Source organism: Typopeltis vanoorti, chromosome 14 (genome assembly GCF_054136105.1).
Source record: "Typopeltis vanoorti isolate ZY-2024b chromosome 14, IOZ_Tvanoo_1.0, whole genome shotgun sequence".
Classification (NCBI taxonomy): Eukaryota; Metazoa; Arthropoda; class Arachnida; order Uropygi; family Thelyphonidae; genus Typopeltis; species Typopeltis vanoorti.
The window spans coordinates 55,540,185-55,562,385 of NC_143562.1; the positions used below are offsets into that span (position 1 = coordinate 55,540,185).

Genomic DNA, 22,201 nt, shown 5'->3' on the forward strand with positions numbered 1-22,201 from the left:
GAAGCTATTCATTATGCTACAGTTATATGGTGTTAATGGGCATTATATCAAGCAACTTGGTCTTTATTTGAGTTGCAATTCAGCAGTTAGAATTGAAGGAAGTACCGGAAGATGGTTTATTGTTAAATCTGGTGTGAAACAAGGATGTGCATTATCCCCTTTGTTATTCATTATCTACATGGATCACATTATGAAGGAAAGTTGTATTATGAATGATATCAGAATTGGAGATGTTAATCTTTATGCGGACGATGTTATACTTCTAAATAAATCCGCTACAAGTTTGCAAGATTCCTTGAATTGAATAACTGTTGTAATAGATATGGTGTGAAGGTCAGCAATAAAAAGACAAAGACAATGAAAATAGGTAGAATCATTGAAAATGTCAACTGTATTTTGAACGAAGAACCTGTGGAACAAGTAAAACATTTTAGCTACTTAAGCACCATTTTTAGTATAGATGGTAAATTAAATATGGAAATAGAAAACAGAATGAACAAAGCTGGTATGGTAGGAAGTCAACTTAATAAATTCATATGGAATAAGAGAGAAATTAGTCAGAACACTAAATTAGCTGTATACAAGACAGTGTTCCAAAAAACTTATGGATCTAAGAGCTGGGTCAGAAGTAAAACACTTGACCAAAGACTAGATATGAGAGTCCTGAGAAAGATTAGAGGCGTGAACAGATGGCATCAATGGCGGCAATATCATATTAAAAACAAGGATATTAGGAAAGAACTTGATGTTGTCAACATCCAGGAATGCGTTAACAGAGCTTATCTCAGGTGGTATGGTCACTCAAACAGAATTTGGCGAGGAAAGATTAGCAAAACAGATGTTCTCTGCTAGGGTGGCAGAAAAATGACTCTGAGGAAGACTAAAATATAGGCGGATTGATACGGTACAAAGTGCCTTAGACAATAGAAATATTAGATCTGATAACGTTGTAGTCTTGACAAGTAACAGACTGATTTGGAGGAAAATTGTAGATAGGAAGTTAGTAATGATGTAAATTTTTCATGTAATACTATCATATTCTGTATGCCTCTTGAGGGTACATGTCAGGATTTTGATGAGTATTCAAATGTGACTACCATACCTTTTTTTAGGTGTGCACTCAAGAGTGGCCAGTCTTTTGTTTTAGACAAAAGATCAGTTTCCTCTAGTCAAATTCATCGCATTTGAGATTCTGTTCAAGTATTTTAATTCTGTGCTGATGCACCTCTTGTACTAATTATAGAGGAATTTCTTTTCTAATCTTCACTTCTCTTTAAAAAAAAAAAAAATGTTTCATAGGTGGTTTGCACATGGCATTTTAGGTATTTTTTTATGCTTTCATAAGTTCTTCCTGATGTAAGGAACTGCTTCTGGTTTAGTGGTATTTGTTCCTGTTAATCAATGTTATTTTAGAGGAGAATTTAATATTTATTTTTTATTTAAAAACTATTATTATTAAACTAGTTCCATCAGTAAATGGATACAACTTGATGTATTCCAGTTCATTTTGGAGCATGTCATAGGAACAAAATATTAACTCCACACCTGCATGGAATCGACTCATTGTGGGATGCATAATGACACTATTGTTTACTAATATTTATCTTGTGTTTTTCGTGATGCTTACTCACAGAAGGATTTTTTCCCCCAATAATTACATAATCCAGAAACCCTACCCTAGAGATCAAATGTAGAACTTTCCAATGTTTGATTATATTGGATATCACCTCCAGCCATTTAGTATAAGCAAGGAGATGAAATTCACTTCCCATTTAAAGCCACATCCATACCCATAGTTGATTTTGCAACTTTCAGCTTCTTAGCTGAAAATTGCAAATGCTAACCATTCAGCCAACTAGTCTGGCAGAATGAGTTCAGGCCAAATAGAAATCACTAATACCAGATTCTTAGATTGCAACAAATAGATCATATCATGGAATTATAAAAAGATCTTGTTCGTCGACCTTGAAAAAGTGTATGATGAAGTATTATGGAGAAAAAACTGTTCAACACCGTACTGTAAATGAAAATTGATATGGAGTGATACATAGCTTATACTTGTTTTGCAAAATAATGATTATAATTAAGATATATATAGTAGGATGTTTAAATTAGATATCAGGAAGGGGGGGGGAAGAATCACTTAGCAATCAAAGCTTTGATAACTGAGAGATCTCCACATGGCATTCTAAGGAATGTTAACTCACTGGGACTTCTAACCTACTGTTTAATCCTCACTTTCTCATGGTTCACGCTATTAGTAGATATTTGCCTAGATACTGAATGAATGTGGATCGGCTAACAATTTGGAATTTAGCTGCTCTTGTATTATTATTGGCTTATTTGCCTAGATACTGAATGAATGTGGATCGGCTAACAATTTGGAATTTAGCTGCTCTTGTATTATTATTGGCTTAAATCAAAATACAAAACATTTCTACAGCACAATGGAATTTCATGCTGGTTAGGGTGTCACCCAGTTCAACAAGAACTCTGCTGTTTTTGTCATGGAACCTGGACAAGCAGTGAAAGGTTAGCTACTGGAACAAACTCCCACTCAATCACTATTTAGAAGAATTCAAGATTGGTACTATCAACATATGCAGCATCAACAAAAAAGAAGTCGGAGCTGGCAGAAGAACTCGAGTACCAAGTTGACATAATTCGTGTTACCTAAACAAAGAAGACAAACAATGCGAGATTCTTCTAAATAACCATTACCAGATGGGCAACGGTGAAGTATTAAACACTGAACAGGAGAATAAGTATCTTGAATGGCAATCAGTATCAAGCAGAGTGATGTGGGCAAACATCAAAATTAAGAATTGGACAGTGAGATCTATTTGTGATAGAACACTAAAGAAGAAATGGAGGCATTTTGAGTCATTAGAGGGAATCTGACACAAAGAAAAATAGAATAGTTAGTTCTTGTTGGAGACCTTAACAGAAGGACAGGAAATGTTTTGAGAAAATTTGGAATAAAGATAAAGTAATAACTGTTAGTACCTGCTAGATTTCTGTTCCGTTCATGGTCTAGTCAAAACACTAAGCTGTAAAAACAGCTTAATAAAAATTGTTGCCACTGTTGATTCAGAAAAATTCTCTGTATTTTCAAATATACGTATAACATTTCAAATATCATGAATAACAGCCACTGCTTAAACCTTTCTATTTATCAAATGTTCAGTAAGCATTCATTTATTGAATTAATATTGATCTATTAATGCCAGTACCAACATTTTGAGAAGCTTAGGTATTGACAGTTATTCATTATATACTTAATGGTGCCCCCAAAACATTTTTCGTTAATATTATGCCAAATTTCAAACCATCTTCTGAGCACAAAAATGCTTGTCACTGTATTCAAGGTACTTAGTCAGGTAGTTTGAGAAATGGTTCATATTGTAATTGAAAGGACTAATGTCCTGTCATGACATTCTCTAGGGTGAGATAAAAGGAAGAAATTTAGTTATGTTAAAGATGATCTAATGACTTCCCCCATTTTTAGTAAATTAATGCAAGCACACTCATTGAGGTTAAGAGAATGTTTCATAGCCATTGCTGACTAAAGTTGTGGACTTAGTTGAGGGTTTAAATTAGATTGGACATTATATTATACTTTGGCTGTCTTTTCTGTACCTCCTGATAGATGAAATGAGATGGGAATAATTTTCATAATCCTGAATGTTAGGTGAGTAGGAGAGGCTTGTAGCATCCATTCAGAATATTGCAAACCTATTTTGTCTGTTTATTTCTGTTGACTAGAATGGTGCAGAAAAGATAATTGCATTCTGGGGCAAGAGCTGTATAATGTCTCTGCTCTATATGTTACTGTTTCAAGGATGCCATATAATTAGGCTTGACTGCTTGTATAAGTAGTTCTCTGATATGGATGGGTGGGTTTTCAATACTAATTGAAAATAAAAATAATAAAAAATTGATATATTCTAGACATGATTTTTCTTTCTGTTGTGAAATGTATTTTGATGGTGGCTGTTTAAATGTACTAAAAATGTATCTGATGTGTTTGCAGTTGACCTAATTCCACAGGCACATTTACAGTGTAATCAGACTAATGATTTGAGTATAGCAGTATCAAGTGCTTTAATTTTTCCATATAGAAAATGTCTAAAGAGTGTTGTGGAAGGGGAAACTCCCTTTTCATTCCATCTAGTCTGTATATTTTCATTTCCATCTAATAAATAACCTTCATGTTTTGTGAATTTTCGAATAATCTAGATTTTTTTTGGGGGGGGGGGGGAGAAGACTGAGACTTAATCAGGTCATGTGATATATATATACTAAAGATGCCAGAAATTGTTAAGATAGCTTTTGTCATGAATATAACTTTTTTTATGAAGATTGGAGTTTTAGGAAGGTAGACAGTCAATTTAACCATCTGGCAAGTTTGTAAGTGGAACTGTCTACTTAAAATGAGGTGATTTATAAATTTTTGGTACCTCATATACCTAAGGTGGTTTAAATGTGGTTTTAGCTCTATCAGCTGTGGTTATAATAATTTTTTGTTGTATATATATTTTTAAGGCTACTATTATAGTGATGACACTGCTTTGTAATTCAGTTCTGGAAAGTTAATAGAGGTTCTAAGAAATTAATATTGTAGCCAGCAATAACTGTAGGAAAAACAATGTGAACAAAAATTAACATTTTTATTATCTATTAGGATTAGGTATATTTATGATAATCATTTTTATAAAAAAAATGATTTTTTCCTTTAGTTGAGCAAAATGGCAGTAAAACTATTTCATTAAAATAATTATTTGTTAAATAAATATTTGACTTATTTGATACCAAGTAGACAAGTAGTGGAAATTGTTATTTTATTATATTTTTTCTTACACTTTTAGTAGAAAAATTAATATCGTGGTCATTTTTTGGTACGGTAGCATGTTGCTCTTTTTGTATTTTTAACATCCATCTCACATTGGTGACTGTGGCTTTATTAATAAGAATAAATAATGCATACAGCAAAATGAAATGATATTGAATGGTGAGGGGAATGCACCTGAGTTATGTTTGTTTGGAATGTGAAATTAAATTAAAATTAATACAGAACACTTAACATCTAACGAATCTGTGAATATGCATACAAAGGAAACTCGCTTTGTTCGTATATAGTTAAGAAATGTATTCTTTGATTTTGTCAGCTGCAAATTTAAATTGCATTTCATCTACAAAAACAAAATTGACAAATACAGTGAGTTGCTAGCAGTAACTGTCACTTGTGCACTGTGGGGAAAACTTGCCATTTAATAGTACAAACTTTGATTTGATGTTACCTCACCAAATGCAAGATGAAAGTGGTATGTTTTTTTGTCAGTTTCCTTTGTATGATCATATTTGTTTGTTGTGAGCATTCAGTATTAATTTTAAGAAACTAATATTTCATTTCATTTCAGATAACAGATTAATTTGGAGGAAGAGTGTCAATATTTGCTGGTAATGATGGAACCTTTTCACATAGTACTATAATATAGTATTATATTGTATCCCCATTGAGGGTACATATAAGGAATTTGATGATATTTCACATTCCAAACAAGTACAGTTCAGTTGCACAGTTCACCCTCCCCCCCCATGAATTTCATTTTTCTTTATGCATTGTAAAGTAAGTTTTTAGAAACTTCATGATAAGACCAAGAACACTAGTATTGTTATAAGGTTTGCATATATGATATGTAATGGCATCACTTCCAATGCTCATGTATCATTCTAAGGGTGGGGGGGGGTCTATTATGTGGAAAACTCCACTATTCCAAATTGCCATTTCCCAAGCTCTTTGAGAATACTTACCTTGTTGTGCCATATGCTGCTGCTCAAAAAAAAAAAAGTGGGGGCAGTTCTGAATACTTTAAACTTAGTAATGCAATGTCTGTATACAATTAAATAAAAATTCACAATTTTCTCTTCTATATTATTATTACTTTTTTTTTAAATAGGAAGAAATTAAAGAGGTGTTTGAAGGCAGTTGTGCACTTATTCCTATCAAACTAATTGCTGATGGAGTAAGTATAACTGATTTATTTTAATCATGTTACTTTAACACACAGATCGCAATCAATGGAAAGTGGGCCAGATTAGTACAAAATTGCAGAGCATAATATCCAATAGAACTAAACTAGATAATAGAATAATGAGTGCATCCAAAACTTCATCTTGGCTTTTAAATCTAAACAAGAATAGCAAACAAATAACTTTGAAAATATTTGACCATTCTTTCTATAGAAGTTTAATATAAAGAGACAGTAAAAAATAAAATCAAGTTTAGCCTTCTGAATCATCCCACAACCTGATTTATATTGCACACTTCATACCAGCAACAAAAACTCAGGTCACCCAGACTACTACATTATCCCAAAAGAAATGGGTAACACAAACTACCAAAAGAATTAATAAGCATAGTAACAGCAAACAAGGAAAATGAAACTTTGTCAGAAAATAGAACATTTTAGAATGTGCATTACATCTGAGAAATGTACCTGAAGTATAATACCCTGTGCCCAAAAAAATGTAAAAAGTCAAGAATCAAATGTAAAAATGGCTGGATATTTGAAGATAAGGAACTCATAATTTGAAGAAATACTTTAGAAAAAACTGAATAATTCACCAGTGAAATTTACCACAAATAATAGACTGAAAAAAAGCAAAGCAAAATTATTTTGGTAATGGAGCAGCTCCTTCCTATCCAATTATGCAAAAGAGATACTACTTAATGGAATTTTATTAAAGAATTATTAATCCTTCAGTGATTTTTCACCAACACCTAATTGCATATCATTAGCTCTGATCAATTCCTGTTCCAAGTAATGTCATCCTTACTTTAAAAAAAAAAAAAACATATGTCAAATTAATAATCCTTTTTTAATAAAATCCCATTTAATATCTTTGACCGAGTTAGATGAGAAGAGACTGCTCCATTACCAAAATAGCTTTGCTTTTTTCAATTTAATATCAAATTTTAGGAGCATCGTGATATCGGGTTATTTTAAGTATCACCACAGATACTTGACTAAAAATATTCCAAAAGATAACCATAGTAGATAACCATTTTATACAAGAATTTGAAGAATGGGAAAGCATTTGGATTAGATGGTCTAATAGTAGAATATTAAATGCAGTGGTGTTTAATATTCTACTAGTATAGAATATTAATTAAAGTTTCACATGTGTTTTTATAAAGCCATTCTATGAGGAAACAACTTTTATGAAGAACTCTTGTCTTGTTCAAAATGAACTTTTTTAGTGCTGAGAGTATACCCCCCCCCCCCAAGTCCAGACTGTTTACTGGCTCATAGTATTTAATATAAAACTTGTGGCGTTCTAGCTGATGTATTAAATACAGATCTTCCTGTTTGTCCAAAATACGATAACCCACAAGAGCAAAGAATCTGGTGGATGACTGGATAATGGAGATGGAAGCTTTTCCTTAGAAAAGGCAAGAAAGGTGGAGATTTTTCTGATAATAAAAGTGTGAAATTTAATTCACTAACTTAAATAAATATTATCTCCCATAAAGGGGAGATAGTATTTTTTGAATCAGCTAATCTTTCCTAACTTTACATTGTCTAAATATATATAATTTTTATTTATTTTTTTAAATAAGTTAGGAAATTACTGACCTTTTATAGTTATCTTGCATTATCTACATATGTGGGAAATTGTCTGTTCATGTTTAATTGCCATTCTGTATCTAAAAATATAAGTATCTAAATTAAGCAGATATTAAATTAAATCTAACATCATTTCAAGCCAAATACAGAAACTAGAAAAGTTTCGTGCGGAGATTGACCAGAGAGCTAACAGGAATACACAGTTGCCATACTACGAGTTACCCTCACCTTTTGAAGTGAAGCCTTTTGGCTCTTTATTTTAGTAAATACTTTACGCACCGACCGAGAGTTCGCTTATGAAAATACACTTTGCCAATGCTTCGAGTTCCTTAGCACAGAGTTTTTGCTCTGTAGGTTTCTGCCTAGTCTTTGAAGAAAACTGAGTTTGAAACAGCTGTCAGACTAATGGAACCTTCTAATGAACCAATAGAAAGCAATATATGGGCTCTTTTAGCGGCTGTGCTTTCCTATTAGGTTCGACGAGGATAACTCGTAGTATGGCGACAGCATATTCCCGTTAGCTCTCTGGTCAACTCTGCAATAAATTTTATAGTTTCTGTATTCAGCTTTAAAATGATGTTGGATTTAATTTAATATTAGATGTATATGTGACAGTATATTTAGATCCTGCAGGTTTTAATTTTTTTTGTTTATAATTGCCAGTTTTTTTTTTTTTTTTTGTTAATGAAATGAAATGAGTTTTCATCCTGCCTTAAAGTAGTTAAAAGGATGGAAGAAAGTAAATATGACCAGTTTATGTTATGATTTTACAAAAAAAAAAAAGCACTGACAACTAAAATTGCAAATGTTCTTTTGGTTGCCTAAAAGGGAATGCTGTAGTGTTAAAATTAAGGATTAAAGATCCAGAAGTTTTATTTACAACTATCTGAAAATAAAACTTAATAAATTTGTTGCCAGCTACTTGTGTTTAGTCAGATAACTTGGCCATGAATGAGATGTTTTAAAATTTGAAAAAGTCTAAATTATGCAAAGAAAATTTTGAATGCATTTAGAGTGATGCAGAAAATTCACTTGTCTGACTCATCTGTAGCAAGTGGATGAGTGGATTTCTGAAACCTTGCTGTCACATGTTCACTGTCACCAGACAAGAACACAGCAGTTTAATACCAAGAGTTGTCCAAATTTCTGTATGCATTTTCTTCTATTCACATCTGTAAGCTATGAATAAACTATATAGTTCCTTTAAATTTGCATGTATTCTAAAATGATTTCCATTAGTTAAAAACATACTTTTTTTTTAGTGTAAGAAACTTGTTGATGAGATAATTCCAGAACTAATCGAAATGTTATCATCAAGAATGGTAAGTAACTTCATCCACCAAATATATTTAAGTCTTGCTTTTTGTTACCAGGCAGCTTATTTATTCTTATTAGCTTACTTATAATTTAAGCCAATAAGTCAAACTTAATTGCTTATTTGAAATGATGACATGTGTTATATTATCTCTACTATGTATATTAGAGATAGATTAAAAGATTTTTTATATAGGCATCTCCATGGAGTCAGCCTTATCATAAGACTTCATATTTATCATTAGTCACATAATACCTGTCATACATTGATGTAGAAGTAACTGTGAATCCATATCATTAAGAAATGTGAACCAAGTTAACTGTACTAAATTATGGTTTAAGTATCTTTAAACCATCATCAATATAACAAATAGAATTAGAAAATTCAAACAATGTAAGTGCCTGTAGAATGTTATCTATTTTTTTTTTTCTTTCATGAGCAGTTGCAAGGAAATCAGTAAAATAATACTGTTATTCAAAATAAATATGCAAGTATCTATTTAAAAAACAACTAAATAATAATAAAAACAGCTAAGAAATGTAGTTATTGATAAGTTTTCCAAGAGCTCTCAAATTTCCATAACTCTAGCAAACTTATTTAGGACATCTTGAAGGAAACTGCTTTTAATCCAAAACCTTCTCTTTGACTTTGCTATACTGATGACATTTGCAATAAATCATGCTAGGAATTAAATGTTTTCCTACAAAATATAAATAGCATTCATCATGGAATTAAATTTACCTTGGAAATAGAACTGCATGGAACTATTTCCTTTCTTGATCTTCTAAAAAGAGAGAGAGAGGTGGGCAGTTCCTTATCCACTTCATTCTACTGCGAATAGTCCTTTTCCAGTAGATATTCACTGCATATTTGCATATCATCTCTTAGAAATGTTTACTATTAACAGCCCATGTTTATTTTTCATTTGAAGCTATTTATAAAGAAATTTTTATTAATAAACAAACTGTCTCTTTCAATGGCAACAATCCAAAATTGAGGTCATCATCAGCCATTCTCCTTCCACAAGAAAAGAGGAATTAGTCACAATCTCCATCCCTTATATCATAGGTACTTCTTAATGTATTTGTTGTATCCTTAGGAAAATATCTTTCAACCATGTTTAAATCTATTAATCAACTCATCTGGCCAAATTGTATTCTTATTGGCAAACCACAATGTAAATGGTGCATGGCAACTTTGTGATGGCTGGAACATTGCCTGGTTAAACAAGGTCCCTGTTGTTTTCATCAGCAGCACAAAGTCAGCTATGGGAACAGATCCCAGAATACATCCCAACTCAACATCAGCAGAGTTCAAGATTGGTATTCTTGACATAAGAAGAAACAATAGCAAAGAAATGGAACTAGCAGAAGAATTAAATATCAGATCAACATAATAGGTGTAACTGAAATCAAGAAGACAGTCAAGATCTTTTTAAGCAATAAATGTAGAATGTTATATTCAGGTAATAACAATCAGGGAAAAGGAATAGCTATAGTATTCAACACTAAATATGAGGATAATCTTCTTGAGTGGTAGGCAATATCAAGTAGTGATCTGAGCAAATATCCGAATGTGGAACTGGATAATGAAACTTATTTGTGCCTATCGCGCACAGAAGGTTTTATTAAGGAAGAAATGGAGGAATTTTTTGAGGCATTAAAGAAGACAGGTGGTATTAAACTACAAAAAAAGGAAAAGTTGGTCCTTGTTGGAGATCTAAACACCAGAGTAGAAAATGCTTATGAGACACATCAAAATGTTCTGGGAAAAGTTGGAGAAAAGATCAAAGCTAATAATAATGGTAAATGCTTGCTGGATTCTGTTCAGGACATGGACTAATTATTATTAACACTATGTTCCAACATAAAAATGTGTGCAAATGGAAGAGAAGATGCAAGAAATAAGAATAGTTTCATTGACAATGTTGTTGTTGATAGCAATGTTTCCCACCAGTTCAGGACACTATATAGAGAATTTGAAATAGGAAGTAATCACTATTTATCTACAAACAAATGGACTTCATTTTCTGAACCTGAATCAGGATCAACAGAATCCTCTCCTTCAACAGTCATCTTCATTTTTGAAGGCATGCTCTTTTTGAAATCATTTTTTTTTTAGAAGTTGTCCATAGTATATTTCTTATGGATAAAAACGATTTGACTTGTTAACAAAATTCTGTGATCACTATTTAGTTTCAAGCAGGATAAAATTGAATTTCATAGTGAAAAGAAGAGTAAGAAAGTTTTTTAAAACTAATCAAAGTTAAACAGCTTTCAGAGATGAACTGTAGACTCAAATATACAAACATCATTCAAGAAAAAATGAAAGAGTTTGAAAACAAGTACCAAATCTTGTAGACTCTGTGGCAAACCCTGAAGAAAACATTGATTCAGCCAGAGAGGCATGTGGTGAGGATTATCTGTAAGGATAAAAAAAAAAAAAAAAAAAAAAATCTGAACTCCATGGTGTACTCAGGAAGTTAGAGGCAGTAAAAGAAAAGAAAGCATATCAAAAGTTCCTGTCAAATTAATCAGCTTGTGCTTTGTTTTCTTACATTTTTCTCTGTATTCTGTAGGTAAAACTAGCTAAACAAGTCATGGGAAGACTTTCATAAGAACATAAAAAATAAATATCAGGAGGGTGGTAAAATATTTTGAAGGCTATTGAAAAAGCTCAGAAATGGAGGAAAGAGTACTGTAAAAATACTTTTTTACAACATTCAGAAATTAGATGATAAAGGTGACATGATAACTGAAGATAAAAATATTCTAGACATCTGGAGTAATTGCTTTGGAAGATTGTTAAATAAAACAAGAATGTTAGTACAGTGGTAAAAAAAAACAAATCTCCCCAACAGGAATACATAACCATACATAAACATAACCATTCATAAAAAACCTGAAATGTGGAAAGGCAGCTGGAGTAGATGAAATTCTCAAATATGGAGGTATGAAAGTTTTACAGTGGCTGCACTGAATAATTTGGAAGGCCTAGTCAAAGGGTTGAACTCTAGATGATTGGAGTAAATAGAAAAGAAAAATAAAAAGTGAGAATTACAGACTTACTTTATCACCTCCAAAAAGAGTTATTTAGTTATTTTACCACCCTACTGAGTGTTTCTGCTAAGATTTCTGTAAGCATACTTAAAAAAAAAAAAAAAAAAAAAAAAAAAAGGCTAAGAAACATTGTAAAGGGAAGCTTGGTAAAGAACAAGCTGGATTCAGGCCAAATAGAGGATGTCAGGATCAGATTTTCACTTTAAGACAAATAGTTGAGAAATTTTAGGAATGTAACAAGGATTTGTATTTAAGTTTTGAAGATGAAAAAGGACATAAGGTGTTAAAAGAAAGTTCTTCAAATATGCTGTATTTATATGGTATAAATGAGACATTATATTGATTGATACATAGTCTATTTAAACTGTAATTTGGCACTTAGAACAGAAGATATTTTAACATTAAATCAGGTGTGTTCTACAAGGGTGTATATTATCTAAACTGTTACTATCTATATGGATCATATTATGAAGAAAAGTGATTATTAAACTTGATATCAAAATTGGAGATGTTAATCTCAGCTCTTTACTTTATGCAGATGTTATGCTTCTAAATAAATCCAGCACAAGTCTAAGATTCTAACTACTAATTTGAGTAACTGTTCTAATAAATTTGGTATAAAAATCAGCAATAAAATGACAATGAAAATAGGTAGAAACATTGAAAACATCAACTGTATCCTGAATGGTGAACCTATAGGACAAGTAAAACATTTGTGCTATTTAGGCACAATTTTTAGTGAAGATGGCAAATTAAATATGGAAATAGACAACAGAATAAAAGCTGATATGGCAAGAAGTCGACTGAATGTATTTTTATGGAATAAGAGAGAAACTTGTCAAAACACCAAACTGTATACAAGACTGTTCAAACCAATTTTAAGTTATGAATTGGAGAGCTGGGTTAGAAATAAAACACTTGATCAAAGACTGAATACCACAGATGTGAAAGCTCTGAGAAAGATTAGTGGAGTAAACAGATGGCATCAGTATCGTATGAAAAATGAGAATATTAGGAAAGAATTTTCCATTCTTAGCATTCAGGAATGTATTAGCAGAGCTAATCTCAGATGGTATGGTCACTTAAACAATGGGTGAGGAAAGAATAGCAAAACAAGTATAGTTCACCCTTGAACAATGCAGGAGGTTAGGGTGCCGACCTCCCACTTCTCCTGAGAGGAGACCTCCACATAGCCTTTAAAGGAATGCGGAGAATGACCAGGGCTTCTGACCTAATGTCCAATCCTCACTTTCTCGTGGTGCACCCTGTTGGGTATCTACCTGGATACTGAATGAATGAGGATGGGCTGGCAATTTGGGATTTAGCCGACCAAATTGTATTCTTATTGGTTAAACCAAAATAAAAAATGATGGTATTTCATGCCAGCTGAGGCGTCGTCCGGTTAAACAAGGTCCCCATTGTTTTCACCAGGGAACCAGGGTGAACAGCAAAAAGTCAGTTACTGGAACAAATCTGAAAACACACCCCAACTCAATATCACCAGAGTTAAAGATTGGGGTGACTGAAACAAAAAAGACAAAAACTGGTGATCTTTCTGAGCAATAAATACAAAATGTTATATTCAGGCAATGACAATCAAGGAAAAGGAGTAGCCATAGTATTCAACACAAAATACGAGGCTAATCTTCTTGAATGGTAGGCAGTCTCAAGTAGAGTGATGTGGGCAAATATCAGAATGGGGAACTGGACAATGAGACTTATTTGTGCCTATGGTCCCACAGAAGGTTCTACTAAGGTAAAAGTAGAGAAATTTTTTGATGCTTTAGAAAAAGCATCAAACTGACACAATGAAAAAGGAAAAGATGGCCCTTGTTGGGAATCTAAATAGCAGAGTAGGAAATGATTGTCAGACATACAAAAATATTTTGGGAAAATTTGGAGAAAAGAGCAAAGTTATTAATAATGTCAAATACCTGTTGGATTTCTGCTCAGGACATGGACATGGTTATTACTAACACCATGTTCCAACATAAAAATGTGCACAAATTCACATGGAGAGAAGAGGCAAGGAATAAGAAAAGTCTCATTGACTATGTTATTGTTGATAGTGATGTTTTCTCCCTGGTGCAGGACACCAGAGCATACAGAGGATTTGAAATTGGAAGCGATCACTATTTAGTCTTGAGCAGGATAAAATTGAATTGAGGTCTCGATGAGACCTCAATAAAGGTCTAAACCGGTCTGGGTAGTGGCCCTTCCCTTAATGCATAGATATTATATATCTCCACAAGGAGATGTGCTTTGCATTGAGAGATACTGATACAGGGATGATGAGAGCTTGGTCCACCTTTACCACGAGTCGCCTCAGTCCTGAAGATACTTCAGGTGCAAACTTTGTTTGCTTGCACTTGGATAAAGGATTAAACTAAATTTATTATAGAAAATTATTAGTATTTAGAACCTCCAAGGAATCACAAGATCATTGCAGAAAGCCCATGTTTGAATCGGATCAATCTGTACTTTCACTATCCTATCAGGGAATATATTCCATGGGCCAACCACACACACCATAGAAAAAAAAAAAGAGGAATTCCTTTCTTTTTTTTACTCAACTTCCAGGGATGGCCCCTTGTCCTTATTCCTTTCCCTTTTCTGCCATATGAAAAATCTCCCTAGTGTGCTATAAATACTCTCAACAGTTTAAAAGGCTCATCATCCATTCATCTCTTATTCACCAAATTCTGCAGTTGGTATGCTCTCAGTCAATCTTCATAACCAACATTGATAGACCCTGATATTATTTTTGGTGTCTGCCCTACACTCTTTCCAAGGTTGGTTCCTCTCTCCTCTTCCAATCCTAGTGATCAGATCTGAGCATGGTATCCATATGTGGTATGATCGAGGCTTTATACAATGGAATCAAAATTCATATATCTGCTGATTAGTCCTTAGTATTGCAGCAGTCCCTTGAGTTACCTTGCCTACATTTGAGATGTCTCCCCTGAACTTTAAATTTTTATTGACTGTCACCCAAAATTCCTTCCCTCCTCTGCTTTCTCTAGTTCCAGCAATAGTGTTCAGCCCTCCCATTGATGGATCCCAAATTTCAAGAACTTACATTTAGTTGCATTAAACTGATATCTCCATCATTTGTCTATCTGTTGGACCACAGAGTATTTACAATACTCTGTGGTCCAAGTTTTATAAAAAAAATTATTGCTCAAGCAGATCAAAACAGGAATTCAGTAGGTTTATATTCTTGTTGATCATAGATTTTTGAATAAATTTAGAGATCTAAGGCATAATTAGATGGCAAACATTTGTTGTGCTTTTAGAATATGCTTGTATAGTTAGTTGAGGGAGAAGGCGAATAGTATTCAATGGGAATCATTTTAGTGTGAACAGTACATTAGCTTATTAATAATAGTAGGCGTATTGATACTTATGTAGATAATTAACAGATTCATTATGAATTTGCTCTTAGGTCATGTAAGAATATGAAGAATAATGGGATATATGAAGATGTTAACAGATTAAAATTTTTGATCATAAAATGCCCAAAAACTGATTTAGGTATAGAGGGAACATGCAACTAGTTTGGTTGTGTGTGTGTTGTGATTAAAAAATAATTAAATAGTAGTGACAGAAAAAAATTTCACAGTTAAGATTCATTTAGAAACTAGTTACAAGACAAAATAGGAATGCATTTTAATGAGATTGATATTGCTGTTCTAAAAACATGTTTCAAAGTTACTTCATTTAGGAAATGAGTTTTTATATTTAGTGCAGAAGGCATATGCCATTGTGATAACATGTACTTTGTCTTGGAAGGATAAATAAAAAAAAATTGTAACATGCATGAAAATAGATGATAATAAAGATAAATACATCATTGATAATATTAAAATAAGAATTATATTTGTACTAAATGCCTTTCATATGTTTTTGTTGATTTTTCCAAGGATTGCTTTATTCAGTTATCAAATGTTTAATTAAAAATGTGATTAAAATACTAAACTATTTCTGATTATCTTCAGGATCCTAACATGGTATGTACAGTGGCAGGACTTTGTAATATGGCTCATCTACCAATCTTAGTAAGTATTAATGCATTGACATGAAAATTTGTGAGATTTGTTTATATAATATTAATATTTGTTTAGCAAGTTGGAACTACATAAATTCTCTTGTACATCCTGATTTTTTTTCTCTATGGTATCTATTTCTGTGAGCGTATTACTTGCTCTGTTTTTTTAATCCATTTCTTTAATCCTCGGTGGTTCTAAGTTTTCTGTATATTGCATCCTTATGAGAATTCTCCATTAATTTGGAGAGTTCTCATAAGGATGTGAATTTGGCCTAAATGTTAATTCTTACTCTTTTTTTGTGAATTATTTGTATAGTTCTGATTTTTTTTTTTTTTTCATATCTAACTCTAAGTTTTTTCACAGAGAAGTTAGATATGAAATTTTCTTAGATACGATATAGTTAGATATGAATATATCATAATATATTCATATCTACCTATATGATATATTATACAGTTAGATATGAATTTAGATATTTTCTGGAGTTGACTATTTTCAATCCTTAACATAATTTTGATTTTCATTGCCAATTCTAGAATGCAGAATTACACTTCACTATCTGATATTCTGATAGTATGCATATAAAATGTGGATCAACTTCTTGCCAGATTTTCCATGGTCAGGTTATCCTGCTGCTATCCTCTGGATCCTGATTCTTGTGATCATATGACAGAAATTGCCTCATTGGAATAAGGCTCTTCACCCCCCCCCCCCTCCACTCTGTTCAACATGCCAGTATCCTGGCCATGCTTTCCGAGGAGTATACTAGGGACAGTCCAAGAAAAAAAGAAATTGGCATAGCCTATGTTGATACTTGCAAAACAATCAACAGAACTAAGTAATTCTGAAAGGGTGCTTAAAAGTAGAAAACTGGTCACCTGATCTGTCCCAATGGCTATTGTTCCTCCTGGTCTCTTCAAAAAGCTGCTTCTACCTCTCACCCAGTTGACAGTATTTCAAAATCATCTAAAGATAAAGCTAACCTGCTGGCAGCATTCTTCTCATCCAACTCCTGCATAGATGACCAAGGTAAATCACCAACTTTACCTGGAACATTGCATCACATGTCACCTATAGCTTCTGCCATAAGGTCATTCAGAAGAATTAAAGAACCAGAATACAAGAAGGCTTCTGATTCTAATGGTCCATTATTTGTGTTCAAGAGATGTGTTCCTGAACTAATGGCTGTCCATCTCTATACTATATTATACTCAGCTAGCATCCACTTCACAGCATGGAAGCAAGCCCATATGCAGTTAGCTGATAAAAAAAAAAATGAAATAAAGAAAAGAAATCTGTACTATGCAGGAGTTAGATGAAAAGAATGCTTTCACGAAGTCAGCTTTATCTTTGAAAGTTGAGGGTTAACTTCTTCAATACCTGGAAAATTGTTAACTAATGAATTCCATCAGTCAAGATCCAAAGATCTCTTTGCCTACATTAACCACTTCTGGACAAATATCACTAAAAGGTTTGGAGAAACCTCTGCTGTTGTACTTAAATTTCTAAGGCATTTGGTATGGCGTAGAGGGCTTCTCAGCAAATTGTCATCTTATGGGTCTTCCTTCCACTCTGCAATTTTATTGCCAATTTTCTCTGGGATTGTTCATTACATGTTATGGTGGAGGGTGTTTTCTTCATAATTTCCAACTAATGCATGTACTCCTCAGAGTTCTTATTTCACCTGCCATCTTTCTCATATAAGCAAACGTTTTCTCTCACTGACCTCGGACCCTATTCAGTTTTGATGATGGCATCCTTCATTCCTCCTACTCATGTGACAATCGCTGCAATGTTCAAACATCCTAGATTTTAAGATCTACAATCATTGCTCTGATCTCTGGACCATCCTTCAATGAAGCAATGGTAACTTAGTCACCTTCAGTACTTCCAAAATACAATTGTCTTTTTTTTTCTACTTGGTTTCAAGAAAACTTGGCTTTTTTTTTTTCATTCAAGACATTACTTTCATCTGCCCAGCTTCAATGTACAAATCTTCCCAACCTTGGAATGCTTGCTCTTATACCTGAGGCCTGTCTAAAAATTCCTGATGCTGTTCAAAAGAGAGCAGTTTAGCTAATTAATGATCCCCCCTCTGTTTCCAGCCTCTCTCTCTTTCCCACAGATGATAAGTCTACTAGAAATTTCTTCTAAAAAAAAAAAGAGTACCTATAGAAATACCTCTTTTAGAGATATTTCCATGGGTACTCTTTGACAGAACTTGTAACTGTCATGCCTCCTACACATATGTGTATATGTGCATGCACACACAGTTTTTGCTCAACCTGCAGTTACTCCCATTCATCTCTTGTTATATCTGTCTCTGTTCCATGGAACAGTCTTCCCCATGAAGTATTCTCCAAAGACTAAAACTTCCAGCTCTTCAAGAAGAATATCAAGTTAATTTTCTTTTGGCCATATATGGTATTGAGAGAGATTAAAAAAAAATCTTTGCAGGAATTAGACTAGTGCGATCAAAAATACCATGACTATGTTCTTTATAATTTTTAGGCATATTTTGCAAAATGCATAAGCACCTATTGGTCCATTTTTGTTCTCTCTCAACTTGCTACTGTTTATTCTGGGATTCTGGCTGGAAGATTTTATTTTCATCTTTCCTTTGCATGTTAAGCATGGTGGCCTGTTGGTCAACTAACTTAATAGATAGGATTAACTACTATGTCTGCTGTATTCTTGCAGTATTCTTCATGTATGCTGCATGGATGGTTCCCTTAGATTTTGTGGGATGAAAATGCTTCATTCCACAAAATTATATATTCTGTAGGATAAATTATAGGTGTTTTCCTGCAAGAGGACCACATCCCTGAATGGAAAACTGCCACATTTGTATTAGTCTGATTAACTCACCTTCACTTAAAGCTCCTTATAGAGAATTCTTTGAGTTCCAGATAGATTCGAGCCCCGATCTTTCCAACCAGAATACATGATTATTCTTTAATATTTTGGATCATTACTGAAATACTTGAATCATTTCAGTTTTGGTTTCAATAACCTGATTTGTAGTATTAGAAAAATTCATCTTATTCGTTTATCAAAATTTATTCACCTCAAAATGGATTGAGTTCTTTGATTAGGAATTTAGATATTTGATACAGACTTGCCATGTCTCTGCAGTGTTCTCCAAGGAGGATCTGTCTGTAGGTAGGTGTTGACCACGGCTGATTTGCTTTTGTTGTGGAAGGAAAAGTTATTAAGAGGTAAAACTTCAACCTGTTTGAGACCGACTAACTTTTCTTCAGTTTCAAAAAAAAAAAAAAAAAACACCTTCTTCGATTAAGGTTCTTTATATCAGATTCGAACTCGGGTTTTGAACTAAAAGACATTTTGACATATAGGCATTGGTGGCAGTCAGATAAAACAGTTATTTTAATGACTTAAATTGTAATTTTGACATTGGATAACCTGAAAGAGACCCACCATCAGCCACTCTCTCAAGGAGTTGCATAATCTTATTTAAAAATATATTAGAAAAGGAATTTGACATACATTTTTGGTATTCAAGAAAAAGTAGATGAATTCATGCAGTTAGATTTTACATTTTGGTCTTCTAAGGTAATACTTGATGGTATTGTAATTCTGACAAATAATAGATTAATCTAGAGGCAAATTGTTGATAGGAAGATTATATTAATGTAAACTTAATCATATATATCCCATTAAGGTTATCTTACAAATTTGATTTTTTTTTCATATTTACATCACCGTATTAAGTACATATTCATTCAACATTGCAACAAATATTAAAGCACATTGCCAGTTCATATGCATAATTTATAGGACCTATGGGTAAAAACAGATAAAAATGATATAAACACAGATTAAATGTGCTTCCCTTCAGCACTGAGAATGGATATTTCAGATGTTTTAATATATTTTACTAGTAGTCACCTTTATAAGAAATGCTTATTTCATTGTCCACTGTTCATTATATTTGGTTAAGGTCCTTGAATATAGAACTTCTGAATATTTACATTTATTTTCTTCTTATTTACAGGACAATAAGTTAATGAAACATGTTGAGAATGCTCCAAATGACAGATGTTCAGACTGCAAGACATTGTTAAGTGATGTCAAGAAAATGATTACTTCTATTCCAGAGGTTAGTAGAAAGAATTTTGTAAAGAAAAATGAGAACAATTAAAATTGCTTTTTTTTTTTCTTTTTTTTTGGTTAGATCTTAATGGCAAACAATAATATATAGAATGTAAGACTGCTCAGTGACCTTTTCCTTACATATACATTTTTGGGGGTCATTCATAGTAGGAATCTTGGCATGGCAACTTTCCTAATAAGGTAATCTTCTCAATATTAAAGTTACTTTTTACTCAACATTTGAAAACAGTTTAAATTAACAGGATGGTGTCTAAGATATCGATAGCAATTAGTTAGATATTTGTATCCATTAAAAATTAAAATATTACTACCTCACTTAACCTGCTCTAAGTTATATTTCCAGAATGTTTGAAAAATTTCTTTATCAATCAAAATTAGAAGCTTAGGAATAAGGAAAATTCATTTATCATTCACTCTTGACTGTTTCTTAATCATGAGAGATCTTTAATTTATTAAAATAACACAGAGCTAGTTTTCTTTACACATTTAAAAACTAAACAGACGTTAAAATTCAGTTTATTTTATTCATTTCTTATCCCACTCAGGAAAGGTCACAAGACCTATAACAACAGCATCATAAGGAGAAGAAGCTATCTTAACATGTTTCTTGAAGAGCTGGGGGGGGGGGGATTATGGAAAAGGCAATTCCAAAGAACAAATAGATGGAATGAAGAAAGATTAGACATTGGATCAATATATTTTGGAGTTAGACTGTGTGTAGATGTTGATTAGTGGCTGTTTTAGCTCTTACTTGATTAGAGGAATGCTGAGGAGGAATATTGCAAATTAGTTTAGTAAAACAACCTGTAAAACAAAAAGACAAAATGCAGAAATAGAGCACCTATTGAAAGTGAAGTGAGTGGGAGTCTGAGAGAGAGAGGAGAGAGATAGTCGCCTCTTAGGCAAATGTGATAACAGCATTAAAGGTTGAATGGATTTGAAATTTATAAACTGTTGAGAAGGAGAGAAGTGGTATTTTGAAAGGAAAAAAAAGAATATGAAGTTTTTTGGAGACGGTTGATGCACAGTTTATAAAAAAATCAACCTTGAATGCTGTTATCACATTTGCCTAAGAGGTGACCATCTCTCCTCTCTCTCTCTCTCTCTCTCTCTCTCTCTGACTCCCACTCACTTCACTTTCAATAGCTCTATTTCTGCCTTTTTTTACAGGTACTTTCAAGGGCAATGTTTTGCTGAACTAGTTGCTGCATTCCTCTAATCAAGTAAGAGCTAGAACAGGCAATAATCAACATCAACAAATTTCAAATTCAACTGTTAAGTGTTAAGGAGAGAAATGGTATTTTGAAAAAAAAAAAAAGAATATGAAGTTTTTTGGAGACTGTTGATGCACAGTTCATGAAAATCAACCAAAGAGGAAGACAATCTTGCAGGGATATCAGAACATTATCAAAAGTAAGAGGGAACAATGCCTTTTCTGTAATAATTTAATAGCATTGAAATTCATTAAGGTTTCTCACATGAAGACAAATGGAAAGTATAGCAAGACTGTGAATAGGATTTGAAGCTACAGAAGGTTGTCAAAACAAAGGAGGAAGAGTATGGGTAAAAGTACTGAATCCTGGGGAACTCTAGCATTGATTCCAAAAAAAAAAAAATGAGAGGAAGTAATCCACCATGACATGCAGTGAATGACCAGAGAGGAAGCTGGTAATCCAGTCACAATGGGCAGGAGGAGGGCCATAAGATGGTAGCTGGTTGAGAAGGTCTAGATTTCAGGCGTGATCAAATGTTTTGGAAATATCAAGAGTGACCACATGGGGATTTCTTCAAATCTTTTTGTGGCCTGTGTCCAAATTTGAGTAAGGTTAGCAAGGAGATCTGCTTTAGAACAAGAATAGTTGATTCCATATTGGTGATCACTAACTGATGTGTCTCCAGGTAATGAAGATGATGGGAAGATGGTTTGATGACAGACTTATCCCTGTTTTTAGATATGGGTTAAATAAATGCTTGCTTCTTTGCTGTTCAGTAGATGGCATATGGATATGACAC

The 22,201-nt window shown here is 33.0% G+C and overlaps 1 protein-coding gene across 1 annotated transcript in view; it reads left to right on the top strand.

Moving 5' to 3' along the window:
- The window catches only part of LOC150099493 (uncharacterized), a 301,600-nt gene that overhangs the window by 23,973 nt on the left and 255,426 nt on the right, over nt 1–22,201 (top strand). The window contains exons 4-7 of the mRNA XM_090404210.1: nt 5,961–6,026; nt 8,894–8,953; nt 16,004–16,063; nt 20,070–20,174. Coding sequence (XP_090260336.1) covers nt 5,961–6,026; nt 8,894–8,953; nt 16,004–16,063; nt 20,070–20,174 — 291 coding nt within the window. The remainder of the gene's footprint in view (nt 1–5,960; nt 6,027–8,893; nt 8,954–16,003; nt 16,064–20,069; nt 20,175–22,201) is intronic.